Source organism: Cariama cristata, unplaced genomic scaffold, assembly GCF_000690535.1.
Source record: "Cariama cristata isolate BGI_N322 unplaced genomic scaffold, ASM69053v1 scaffold10822, whole genome shotgun sequence".
NCBI lineage: Eukaryota > Metazoa > Chordata > Aves > Cariamiformes > Cariamidae > Cariama > Cariama cristata.
This window is the reverse complement of record NW_009604452.1, coordinates 69,375-83,255: the sequence shown is the minus strand read 5'-3', so window position 1 is coordinate 83,255 and position 13,881 is coordinate 69,375. Positions and strand designations below refer to the sequence as shown.

The 13,881-nt window shown below is 38.6% G+C and overlaps 1 protein-coding gene across 1 annotated transcript in view; it reads right to left on the bottom strand.

The window, feature by feature from the left end:
- The window catches only part of TG (thyroglobulin), a gene marked incomplete at its 3' end in the record, with an annotated part of 53,155 nt that overhangs the window by 9,866 nt on the left and 29,408 nt on the right, over nt 1-13,881 (bottom strand). Inside the window, exons 19-24 of the mRNA XM_009695629.1 lie at nt 13,321-13,475; nt 12,684-12,840; nt 10,018-10,242; nt 5,201-5,350; nt 3,474-3,644; nt 446-574 (exon numbers count right to left, since the gene is read on the bottom strand). Coding sequence (XP_009693931.1) covers nt 446-574; nt 3,474-3,644; nt 5,201-5,350; nt 10,018-10,242; nt 12,684-12,840; nt 13,321-13,475 — 987 coding nt within the window. The remainder of the gene's footprint in view (nt 1-445; nt 575-3,473; nt 3,645-5,200; nt 5,351-10,017; nt 10,243-12,683; nt 12,841-13,320; nt 13,476-13,881) is intronic.

The following is a 13,881-nucleotide window of genomic DNA, read 5'->3' as shown; positions in this document are numbered from 1 at the left end:
CTTATTAAATGATGTACCATAACTCCACAGATAATGCGGGACACAGCTGGACTGAGGATATAATTTCTGTTCTGAACAAAAAAAAAAGTGTCACAGGGTCTTTTAAAAAGCAGTTAGCTAGGAGTGGGTTGGGAGTTTACACTCAAGTGAGACTTCCCTTCCAGCAGCAGCCTGGCCATCTCCCATTACTTGTTCGTGGCACTGAACCAACTACTGAGTCAACGAGGGAACAAACTTTCTGCAAAACAGCCACTGAAACAAGAGTCAGCTCCAACAGAACTTGGCTAGAAAGGAAACCTCGGAGCCTTATCACTTGTTTACAGGAGCACAACAGCCTGATCTCCACTGACTTCAGGCTCAAGGATCTCTCCAAGGTAGTATGTCCTACACACTCCTTTTTCACTCCTTCATTCAACCTTTCACTCCAGACTGCCACTTTACTTACCAAACCCTTTTATCTGCTCTCTCTGAATTGGACCCACTGCACCTGAGCCAAACCCTTTTATCTGCTCTCTCTGAATTGGTCCACTGCACCTGAGTGTAAGGATGTCCGACAAGCAGCACTGTTCATGAACTGGGAAAAGTTTATGAGGTTTAGAGAAGCAAAACCTAAAAGTCACTAAATGGGGTGAGGAATCCAGTTCAAGCTTCAGACAGTTTGGCCCTGGCTGTGCCCTGAAGAAGTTTATAGTCACATGAAGGGACACAGAGTGGCACCACCATTACCCTGCTCAGGTTGCTACTACCTGTATTACAAAGGGGTTTTGGTACAGCGTGTCCACATGCCGAAATACTAGTATCTTTCAATAAGCACAACATATTAAGGAAAAACGAAGAACATGGTGACTTAACATTACCCTGGTGGTGACCAGACTTCTCCTCTAAATGCCCCAAATGAAAGCAAACTTCTGGCTCATTGCAGCTAATGACTGGCCTAGATCTACAAGAGCTAAGAAGCAGGAGCCATGGTGTGATCGCAGCCCATGGGAGATGTCTGCACGTGGAAGAACCAGAGGCTCAGTCCTTCTCTCCTCTGCACACATAGGCACAGAAGTCCATCAGGAAGATCCCAGGCCTCTCTCCCTGAAACGTCTGGATAAACCACAAAATAAAAGTCAGGGATAAGTTCTTAAAACAATCATTTGTACTCTAAATCAGAAGCAAATGTCCACTGTTGTCAGGGTTGAGTCAGCAGGTGCTTTTGATAAAACCATCATTTCTGCTCAGAAAAAACATGAGGGCTAGCCAAACACTTAACACAAAAAAATCCTTGCACTCCAGCTCGGCTGGGGAGAGGACTGAATGATGGTGCAGAGAGAGGTGGAAATTTTTGTCCTTTCTAGAAATACAGGACACCAAAGTATAAGCATTAGCTTAATTCTGCACTAAACTGAATCCCCTCTACATCTGCAACTTGCAGCAATGTCTGGTTAAAGACAGAATTCACATATTTTCATAAAACTGAAAAGAAGTTGTGTTTTTGTGTTGCTTGCAATTGTTTGCTGCCCTCATTTCTAACGCAAAATTCAAAAGAAAAAATTATATTTTAAAATGATGTTTTAAAATTTAAAAATTATATTTTAAAAGGCTTTTCTTTTCTTCTGATTTTTTTCCTAATTCTGGCTTCATCCCACTCCTCCATTTTCTCTGCAATGATATGGGACAAAAGTAGAGAAGAGACAGAAGGTGTAACAAAACATTAAACTGAAAACATTGCAAAACTAATATTAAAGCTGCCTTTTTTAATTCTTGAATTTTGCTTTTTTATATAAAGAAAGGTTAAAAAATTGCATTCGTAAAGCTACTCTGTAAAAAAGAAAACTACAATGAAAAATATTCTACCAGCTCCCATTTTCATGAACTTGTTAGTTCACACTGCCTTCTTCTCAACAGTAATATAATTACTCAGCCATTTCACAGGCTTAGTGCATAGTAGAAATTCTCCATCTCACATTTTACTAGAGTAAAGCTCTAGATCCTATCCCTGTTGCTGCAATAAACTTTAAGCGTGGCTTAAAATATCACAAGAGAGACAACAATAAGAATGAGCATGGGTTGTTACAGTTTATTGCTCTGCATTCATACAACGGAATTCTTCTTCCATCTGAAGACTCAAAAAAACAAAAAACAGTTGGGTTATTTATTAAGCCTGCCCAATTGTCACCTCCCGTCAAAGCAAGATCAGTCTTCAGACCCTGCTGTCTTGCTGCATGCTGAATTCAGTTAAGGGAAATAGAAGAGGCAGAGGAAAAAGTAAAAATAGAGATAACCAGTTTCACTTCATATAATGCTTTCTGGAAATGCAGTATGATCTTTAAAAGAAAAAAAAATGAAATTATATTAGCCTGCAGTTTATTAAAAAAATAACCAGACTTCTCAGGTGTTTATTGTTGTCATTTTTTTAAATGCTGAATTGTCAACACTTATTTATTTGTAGTGAAATCTTCTGGCATGATCCACAAAAATAAGCACAGATATCTACAACTCTTCTGTCCTGGACAGAGTCAGAAATGCTCATGCAAGAAGACTTAAGGTAAGTAACAGGAGAATTAAGCTGCTGTGAGTCCTCTGCCGAGAGAAACACTCCAACTACTCCATGACTGAGAGCAACAGAGGCTAACACCTCATGTTCAGAACTACGATCAGTCTCAGTACGTTCAGAATAAAAAATAGCTATTTTAACTGAAGATAGTTTTGCAACCTCTTCGCAACGAGGGGCTTTCATTTCACACTCCTTCCACTGACCACACGTGTCATAAGACATTGTCTAATTCCAAGCACACTGTGACATCAGTTTCTAAACTGAGTATTCCGTTAAATTTGATACCAACCATATAATGAGTAAAAACTTCTGGAAAACTACTTTTGAGGAAGACAAACACTTTGAGGCTGAGAAGCGTAATTAGACCTCACTGCAGGCAGTTTGGGGACTGTTTGATGGATGACTTTTTTTTTCCAATTATTCATCCTTGAGAACTAGCATTTCACAACTGTGTGCAAGCAAAAGTAAGTTCCTCCAGCTTGCAAAGATATGTTCACCAAGTCAGATACTGTACAGCAGGAGCCCAGAGGGTAATGTTATGCCATGGTTGTGAGGTCATTGCCAAACAGTCTATTTCACATGAACACACTGATGAGTGATAATTTTACAAAGAAATTCACAATTGTGCTTCTTTCTCATTAGCCCTCCCACCATTTTTTTGGTTTTCAAGCAGAGAGCAGCAGGTCAGCACACACCAAAAGCTGTCAGCCATCTGAGAGTGTAAGAAACCTGCTTCTTTGTCTTCTGTTACCGGAAAAAAATTTCCCCAATGTAGTCAAGAAATGCAAAATTAAGGAGGAATGTGGCTTAAGGCAGAGGCCACAACTATGGGAAAGTGAATACCTATAAGCTATGGAGTGGTAAGTCTCTTCATAAGGACATTCACTTATATGGGGTCAAAACATATCCAAAATATTCTTCTGACACTTACCCAGGCACTGGTAGTCTGTGAGGACATTATCTGTTTCAGTCCAGTCTAGTGCTGCTCCAAAGCTATCGACACAGAAGGATTTCTTAGTGTCAGGGTCTTGCTGGGAAGGTCTATACTGGCCATCTTCACCACACTGCAGACCCTGCTCATTGCTTTGACAGTATGTGATACCTGTTACAAGTAAAGAGAAAAAACTACTTTGATAATGCTGTCACTGGGTTTCACGGAATGGTTCTGGTTGGAAGGGATCTCTGTATGTCATCTGATCCAACCTGGTTGTCCAGGACCATGTCCAGTTGCCTTTTGAACATCTTGAAGGTTGGAGACTCCACAACTTCCCTGACCAATCTGTGCCACTGCTTAGTCACCCTCACAGTAAAAAAAAAAAAGGTGTTTTCTGATATTCAGAGGGAATCTCCTGCGTTTTGGTTTGTGCCCATTTAATCCGGTCCTGTCTATGACGCAGGAAAATGTTTCAATGCTGTAGGACAAAAGTGTTCTAAGTACAGCAGAGACTTCACTGAAAATTAATCTATTGTTTGCACGGTGTTTCATGCTCTTAAACATGGTAGTCTCACTGCTTTGTTGTTACTGCAGTTCACGTGTCAAACATTTTTAGGATTCTCTGCCATGGATCAAATCTCCATTTATGCTAAGTACTGTGAAGCAAAGAAGTACAGAGAAGGAACTGTATTTTTATACAGGTTTGTTCAGTGTCTGCTGCAACGGGTATGTGAAATGTTATGAACAATGGTACAAGAGTCATCACATCAATTAATTCAGCGAACTCTTCAGACTTTGTAAGGAGACAGCAGGGAAAGAAAGAAAGAAGTAAGCTAAATGTGTACAACATGGCATTTTGGAAAGAGCTGGCACTGAGTCTCAGTACACAGGTAAGGTGGAAACCAGGCAGGGAACAGGTTTAGTTGCAGGCAGTTGTAGTAAAGAAAACTGCAAGTGCAGTAAAGAAAACCTAAGGAGCAAACTTTTAAGCACAGGAGTCTAATACAAGGAACACATATGGAAATTAAGAATGACAACTTTAGGCAAAAGCTAATTGACATCAGAGTGCATTACAACAAACCTGCTTTTTTATCCCACCTACAAGAATAAATAGGTTGAAACAGAACAAAGCAGATCCTATACTCACCAATACTCCGAAGAAACTCATTCTTACTACTCACTTATTTTTATCCATGACCTAATTCTGCAAACAAAACTGAATTTGGTCTTAATAAGTTATTTTCTTTACAGAACTGCATGCAAAAATAAGTCACTTAAACTGAATCCACCAATTTTAGTGAACATGTTGATAGTTGCTTTGTAAGAAGTATTTGTATTTGGAGGGGAAAGAGCTGCACAAAGACAAGACTACTTTAGCACTAATGAAAGTGACAATAAATAAACTACATAAGATGTTTCTCACTGATACTGAACACCCAGATACCATTACTGAGGACAATGAACACATCTTAAGGAACCACAACATCCTGGATGAGACTGACCACTTGGTTCTCATGCATTTTTGGTAAAAACACCAGATAGTTTTGTTCTGTCTTTGTAAAATTCCTTTGAATATATGCAGAAGGGGTCATATCCATCCAAAAAATACCCGGAGGGAAGATCTCGTGGTTTGGGTTTTTTTAAAACTTACAGATGAAAAAAAATTCCATTAGTTATCCTTTATATTCTGGCTTCAAATAAAGGAAAAAATGAGTTCAACTTACAGTGATCAGCACTGATTGCCCCATAGGAGTTGGTAGTTTTGCCCACAGGACACTTGATACAGGAGGAACGTCCTGTCTGATACTGATAGTAGCCAAGAGGGCAGGGAATGCATTCACCATCCTGGAAATGACTGCCCGGAGGACAAACAACTGCAAAGAGATTACCTTATTACTCCTTTGGAATCCAACCAGTTCAGGCATTTGCACACATATGTGTGGGTGTATATATATATATACACACACATATGTCTCTCATGCTGGTAGACTTGTCATAGGCTTCAAACTCTTAATATATATAAGCGGTATAATAAAGGTAAACACTCCTTAAATGTTCATTAAATTCACCAATGACTGGAATATAGATGGTGGTCTTTTTTTCTCAGATCACCCTAAAAATGTTCTTGAATTAGTGCACGTCAAGCTGTTTGGAAATGCCAAGTCCGGACCTGATTTCCATTTGTCAAATCCATTTGTAACAAGATAATGTACTTCGTGCATAAGTTGTGAAAGAAAATAAACGAACACAAGCTACAAACAGAGTAACTTCTAACACTACAGATGGAAACAGGAAGGCTCCTACAAGCAGAAACTCCAAAAACATCATACAGAAACACACCATATGGTAACACTTTCATTCAGAATTCCTGGTAATGACATTTTTGGTAAGCACTTCCAAACTAAACAGCAATGGCTGGATTAAAAGTCACTAGTTGTACACATGACAACCCAAACACAAAACAAAAAGATATTCTTAGTCTGTATATATATCATTTTCAGAACAATCAGGAGTAATATTTCCAGCTGACTTGTTGCACATTACAAAAAAAACTCTTTGTCTTCTGGGAGGTCATGAAATACTGTTTTTCCTTCCAGATCATTCAAATGAACATTAAAGCAGAAGAGTCACAGACACATTTGCAGGACAATACCTTTACTTGTTATTTCACAGCTGCTTTCCAGATGTAGATTTCCTTCAAAACACTATCAAATGTATATTTTGGGACTTTGACAAGGTGCAAAACTTCATTTCATTCTTGCCCTACATCTTGACAGCAGTTTAAGCTTGTATAAGAAAGAAACAGTAATGGAAAATTGGCCATCCCCACTACAACCCATATGATGAATTGCTGTTCTGGCCAACACACCAGAATGTGAATTACTTTAACTTATAGAGGCACCTAAATTATAATAGATTAAAAAGAAAACTAGTATAAAAATGATCATATCTTCCTTCGTCTGCTGCAAATGGTCTAATGGGAAGGTCTAGGATGAGACAAGTGTTAGACTGAAATTTTCCTCCCAAGTACGTATCAAGGCAATTACTCTAGGTATTACACATAACTAAAATCAATTACAGAACCAAAAAATCCTGGATCAGACAGAATTCTCCTTTCTCAAGCACACTATTTAATACACAAGAGTGTCTGAAACATGTTAAAGACATTTTCCAACACATGCAAAAAGGATCATGCTCATCGCAAATGAACAACAGTAGAAATTAAAATTAAATGAGTAACCCATGCCTAAATAGAAGACAAAATGCAAAGGATGAGGGATACTAATTAAGCAATTAAAGTTTAAAAAGGAACAAATTAAGCTTTGCAAAACATTCTGCTGTTTTTGTAGTTTTAGTCACGATGTGAAAGTAACATCTGTGTCTCCTATCACATTTTAAGCAATTAAAATTGCCTTTTGTCTCACACATTAGATTAACAAAAGGGCAAAAAGAACAGCAAAAAATGTTGGGTTGGTGTGGACACGTGTGATTTCTCGAGTCTGTAACTCTTGGAGACACGTATAATTTCAGCTACTGGTTACACTTGACACAATCATAGAGGTTAAGTTTGATTCTAGAAGTCAAACAAACCATCATATTGTATTTCTTTCAAGCTTCAACATTCATACATTTTAACAACATAAGAAAATAGACAACAGCTTTGAGCCAAAATCTCAGAGCTAAGTGTTAGCACTGGGCCTAAACCCTGTATCCCATAAATAGGAAAAATAAAATAAAATATAAAAATAAAACTAAAACCCAAATTTAATCTCTTGCTCCTGCATATGAAATTTGTAACCTGGTCTCACTTCTGACTAGACTTGGCCTTCTGTGTACCAGAGAAATGAAATGCTGAGGAGCAAATTCCAGGCTAAAGAACAACTGAACTGGAGCAACTGCACAGGGATACCACTCCTCACAGTAGCCTCCTTTTACTTAAGACCAACTCTGACTATGCTAAGCGTGCTTAAAAACTGTCAGAACTGATCATTACCCAATGCTTGCACTGCTCTTTCTTCCCTCAAGGGATACTGGAAAACTTTGGGATATCAGATTCTTGATCTAGATTATTAGAAATTAAGTCTTGAGCTGCCAGCTCAGCTATAAATCTAGTACTTTATTTGATTTGGGTTATGCTCTGCTCAAAGCAACTCTGATAGAATTGCCAAGCATTCTAAATAATAAAAGGAACCAGCATAAAAATGTATAATAAAACAAAGATAACTCACAAACAGGCTTCAGGCTTTCTCCTAAAATAAATGGGAGCAGAAGGGTTGAATTCATAAAGCTGCCTCCTGGACAGTTTCCAACCCTCTTCTTTTCGACTCACACCTTAGCAAAGAAAGTATCTTTTGTCCTTTAAAATTTAGCTAAAATAAAACTGTATACCTCAGACTCTTAAGGAATTATAGTCATAAATACCTGTGGAGTAAACTAACTCAGTGTCAGACTGAGACAAAGAAAAAATGTCACATAAGAAAAATTAACACATGATAAATGTTACCCAATTTGCAGGCAGCAAAACATGAAAGAAAAGGAAAACATACGAGATGAAGAGGCAGGTTCATGCAAGCTGCATGTTCCTAAATAAAAATATTAAGTTTATTGAGAACACCAGAAAGCTGCCGCTATTAAGAGCTGTCCATGCTTCCTGAAGCAAGGGGAAATGTCACTTACAGTGAAATAAAAAAACAAAAAACCAAATCAATAAGATCAGACAATTTGTATTTCAACAACAAGGTGGAACAGGAAAAGGAAGAGAATAAAGAAAGAATCCCTGTCACCCTCACACTACTTTGATTTCTGTAATCAGAGGTGATACTTCTTACTACTAGTCCCTATTATTAGTAGAGAAACAGACCCAGATAGGATAAATGACCAGAATACACCCATAATGCAAAAAAACCCCTAAATATCTCTCTCTCTCTCTCTGTATCTCAGACAAACCAGAAACAGAATTCCTAAATCCTTGTTTAGAATAAAATATGCAGTCCTACTACACGAACCATTGTCCAGCAACGTGTATACCATGAAAATTTAGAATACAAAATCTCTGCCAAAAGCTGGAGCAGAAACTGTCTCCTTTCCACAACTCTATGATAAGTCTGTTTTACTGACTAACTTTTTCTACAGCTAGCTGGTTCAAATATGTATGAATTAACTCACAAGATGAATTAATTAACTGCTTCCTACAGGTTTTTATCCCTGGCAGGAAATATTTGGCAGAAAGATCCAATTCTTTGTAAGTTCTTCTGCTCTAAGTGATGGACTGTACTTAACAAATAATGAAACCTTTAGTCAGTACGAATGCACATCTTGTGAAGTAACTGCAAGTTGTTACAGACTGCGGATTCTCAGTAGGAATTAATATTTTTTCTGCGTAGTGTATTTAAATAACCAAAATCTGAAGTGTTTCTGACTATGGAGATGAACGGAAACTGTAGCCAACTTACCTTTAAAGGTCCAAGATGGAAACTGCAGCAGTTCAGAACTGATTCACTTGCTTACTTTAAAGTCCTTACGCAGGCATTAGGAAGCTCTCCTAACTTAAAGAGAACCACCATACCAAGCAAGGAGCTAAGTTGTTTTCATGTATTTTGATTTGCTTTTAGGGTCTCTAACCTAAGCTGCCTAGTGTTGAAGTTTTCCCATCTGAAAATAGTCCCCATATTGGAAAACTTATCCAAGACCTGCTACTGTTGTTCTCATACCTAGAAGTGCTACATCCCTCCTCTGTTCCCCCCAAAAAAAGCTAGACATAGTGAATACATCCCAAACTGACGTAAGGAAGACAAAGACTCACCGAGGCTAACTAGGCCAACAAGAAAGATCAGGGTTGCATTGTAGGAGGGTTGATGTTGATAGAAACAAGAGTGGGGCTGTTAAGGCAAAGGCTCTTTGGCAGCATGATCTGGTACACAGGACTGCTATGGACAGCCACGGGGATCCATCAAAAAGGTAGATTTGGCAGCCCTAAGCAGGATATTGACAGAAAGGCAGCCTGTTCCAGGGAAGCAGACTAAACAGAAGGAAAGAAGATGAAAAGAGGGCAGAAGTGCAATCAAGTCTGGTTGTTGGCCAACACTGAGAAAGCTTCCATCTGAGCTGGCTGGACTTGGCCCAGGAATTCACAATCTCAGGACTTTTGCCATTTCTGCATCTAGGTTTCTATTCTGGGTAATGTATCATCATCTGAAGCACTGGCTACATTATCTTTGTCAAATCTTCTTATTAAGGTTCACATACATTACAGAAAGACCTTTTAATACCAGACAGATCTAAAATACCCGAAAAAACATTTGCAAAACCTTCTATACAATGTCAGTGCCATGATGCTTGTTTTCAAATCATTGCTTCAACACAAGGACTGAACTGTAAGCAAAGGACTAATTCCCATATCTCCTCAGATTTATCATTCATGTTGATGCTACACGCCTTTCACATACTAACCATAAACACAAGTTCACTGATGATTTTCCAACTGTAGCTTTATACTAATTCCTAACAATATCAAAGAAGGGAAAGCTAAACTGAGACATACCACATCCTTGTGAATTTGGGACTGCTTTTCCAGGAGATGAAGTTCTTCGAAACCCGCTTTTACATCCTAGCTGCACACTCGGAGACAGATCAAACTCTTCATCCCGGGGAAAATCAATGAAAGAATCTGCTAGGAATTGCTTGGAGTCCAAATGTAGCAGAAAACGACCATCCTTAATCTCTTTTATAAATGCTCCAATGAGATTTTCTCCAACAATTGCATTTTCTAAAGTGGGGAAAAATACAACAAAATAGCATGAAAAAGATTTCCAATATGGGAATGGATAACCACACAGAAACTGATGAACTTTAAATTAGAAACTTACACAGATACAGAAACACAAGCATGTTTGCAAACAGCAGACAAGAATGAATATGTGCAGTGTTTATCAGATTAAAGTCTTCATCTCAACCTATGTAGAGAGTGCTAAAGAAACAGCAAAAAAAAATCCAACAAATGATGGCACATTCAAAAACTAAAGCATCAGAGAACAAAATTTGATTTCTGAGTTGCAAAAATTCAGCATATGAAAACCAGGATTATCTGACATTCAGATTTAATTTAGTCCTGTTTTTTTCAATGGGTATCATTTTCTTCTTTTTCAGCATTTTGTTGGTTTGGTTTTGAAGGCCAGTATCTGCAATGATATAATAATCACCTTCCATCACACTACTGATATTCAGCATATCCACCCAAACAACAGACACACTCTTCACAATTGCTACATCTGGTGTTTAAAATTGGAAAACAGTTGAGTACCTTTTCTACTCTCCATATTCTTAGTTGCCCAGACAGCTTCACTTTCGATGGCTTGTGCAAGGACAACTTTCAACACTAGTTCAAGAGCGAATTCCCCATTTTGGCTAGACCAGAAGGACTACAAGAACAGTGTTCTCAGTGGATTTTGTTCGCTATCACCTTCTGTTTATCCCTGCAGGGTTTACGACATTGAATGAAATGTTGAAGTGGTTTACTGGTACAAATTTGCAAGACAAGGGTCTCCTGGAGCTACAGGTGATGGGCAGCCCAGTAACTCAGCAAATGGGAAGTTCTGCACCCTGTGTACTTTGAGTTTTGCGACTACACTACTGACCTTGGATATTGAATTTTCACAGGGAGGATGTTATATACATAAAGAGAGCATGAGGAATGTTACAGCTCACACGCTGTACAAAGATTATTATTTTGTGGCTGATGTGTCCAAGACAAATAGCTGAGGGTACCGCTGCCTTCTCACGCGGTGAGTTTCCCGACTTTGCACTGTAGGCCATGGGTGGCTCTTCAGTTCTGTGAGGAGAGAATTTCACAGCCAAGTATGAGGCTCCAGTGACGCAGCTCTGCCCTCCTGCCCATGCTGAACAGACCACAGGTGTAAGATGCTTTTTCTGAAAAGTCATCCTAGACCTTTAATACTGGAAGTGTACAGGCCCTTTCTTCCCGACTGTTGGTCCGCAGGTGATTGCCGTCATGTAGATGTTGTTTCCTCCCTCGCAGAGGAGGGACACAAGGTTTTTACACTTATGGGCTAAAGTGAACGGACCTCACATTAAAGTTGATAGTTGTGTCCTTGTATTCTCAATGCTCTGTTTCCTCCAGCTTTGAGCAACCTTCTGCTGCATTGACACATACTATAAATAACAAAATAGCACTTAGTTTTGTTCAACCCCAGGCAAAAATGATACTTAGCTCGCAAGGAACTAACTGGAGATCACTACATAACCAACAACACTTTGCAAATGTTTTTCCAGAAATTGTCTTTGATCCACCTCCTGCAAACTGCTTGAATAATCAATGTTCCCCTTATAATCTGGAGCAACTGAGAGGATGTAAACACAAACAGACTGTAAAGTCAGGAACCACATGACCACTACAGCTTCTGTCTGCATCCTGAAGGCTTTTGAATTCGTTTCTGATCAGGCAAAAACTGCTGTAAAGCACACATCTGCAAGTCCCAAAGTTAGAGGGAAGGATATGTGCAGGCAGAACTCTTTATATTTAGTGCTGGGAACACCATTGCAAAGCAGTAAAACAGGAGAAAAGGTTGCATAGAGGGCATTTGAACTTGGGATGTATCTTTTACGTATTTTATTTTGAAGGGAAACACTGACTGCATTGAAAGAAGTTCCCTACATCAACCTTAACTTGCTTGAAACCACAGCAAAGATCTGCCAGTCAGTGATCTCTGCATAACTGCTCTAGGATGTCTGAGGTAAGGGTCATTCTTTAGTGTTAAAGGTAATGTAATAAATAAAAAAAGAAGAAAAAGAAAACAAAAAACCTTGGAAGAAATCAGTTATATTTTTGGCAACGTGTGAATTGTGTTTCTCTGAGTTCAACCCAATAATGAATAATATCTTTTCCACCACTGAGGATCTGCCCAATGGAAATTAACCTCTGGGGCAGTTCAGCTCATGCCCAATAAAGTAATTTTCAATCTCAGTTAAGGAAGCTGGGAGAGGCAGACCTATGTGAAAGAAACATTCAATTATAGCACTGTGCAGTCACAGCCTGAAAAGAGAAATATATCAACACCAAAAGTTCAAAAACACAACTCCAGTGTTATAATACCTTGTTAGTGCCTTCTAAGAGCAGACACAGGGAAGCAAAACAATTAAAAGCAAAGCAGGTTTAATTCACAGAAATATCAAAGGGAAAAAAAACCTTACCAATATCATGTAAATCAGGGAGAGAAGTTGCCGGGATGTTTTCCAGCTGAGTCCTCCATGTGACATTCACCCCCAGGCGGTCCGCACTCAGGCATTCGACAAAGACAGTGGAATCATCACAGACAGAAACTGAGCCAGTATTTCCAAATGCATTTACCTCAAATTCAAAATTAAATGAAACTACAGTTAGCCAACCTGAGAACCTTCTAGTTATTGCCTTTCCCTATTCATTTGCACTGTGCTATGCTCAAAAGCAACATTTTCAAAAAGTCCTGTAAAAACAGAAGTAGGAAAAGATAGTTTCAGCAGGTCATTTACTCACTGTAAGAACAGTCAAAATGATCTCTTCCATCAAAACATATTTTTAATAAATATTGGACTGATGTGATATGACTTCTATGGCTACAATTAAGCTGATCTGCCAATGTGGGGTCAGTGAGACTAAACATCCTATTTGCCCAGTCATCCATATGAGAGTGCTGCCAATCCTGACAGATTTCATGACATGTTCTGCTCTTCCACCTCTCTCAAACAGGCTTCTACTTTGTGTCTCACTTTTTTTTTTTAATACAAAAAAATCCAAACAAACTAACAAAAAAAACCCCACCAACAACAGAGAATAAGGAATTGAAATTACCTGGAGGTGACACAAACCACGAGCCTTCAACTCATCTAAAATAAATATTTGGAATGCCTGGAGTAATCCAGAGTAGTCAGAACTACAAGTCTTCTCAGGAGGCAGTAGTAGTTGAAAGTGTGTTTGAGCTTGAACTGTCTGAAACAACTGGAGCTCTAAAAATTAAAGTAGAAAGGGCATTTAGTAGCCTCACTAATGTAGAAACTGACTTTTAAAGTTACTTGGAGAAAAGACAACACTGATTTGGCATTTTGATCTTGCATCAATAGTATCTCCCCATTTCTAAGTGAAAGCAGTAGAGCTGTCAATAGTAAATAATAAGCAGCAAGAGACATGCTTGATAAATATATATGTTGTGCATTAGGGAAAAAGCCAGGTGATACAGTTCTGTAATGATAAAGAGATATTTTACACTGGAGCACTAACTTACAGAAGGATAAGGAACAATCTGGATCATTAATGATGATTTTTTTATAAGACTTAGCAGATAGGAATTTCTAGAGAGCTGGATGAAATCTGACGTTATACCAATACTTAGAAAAGAAATAGAAAGACAGGAAT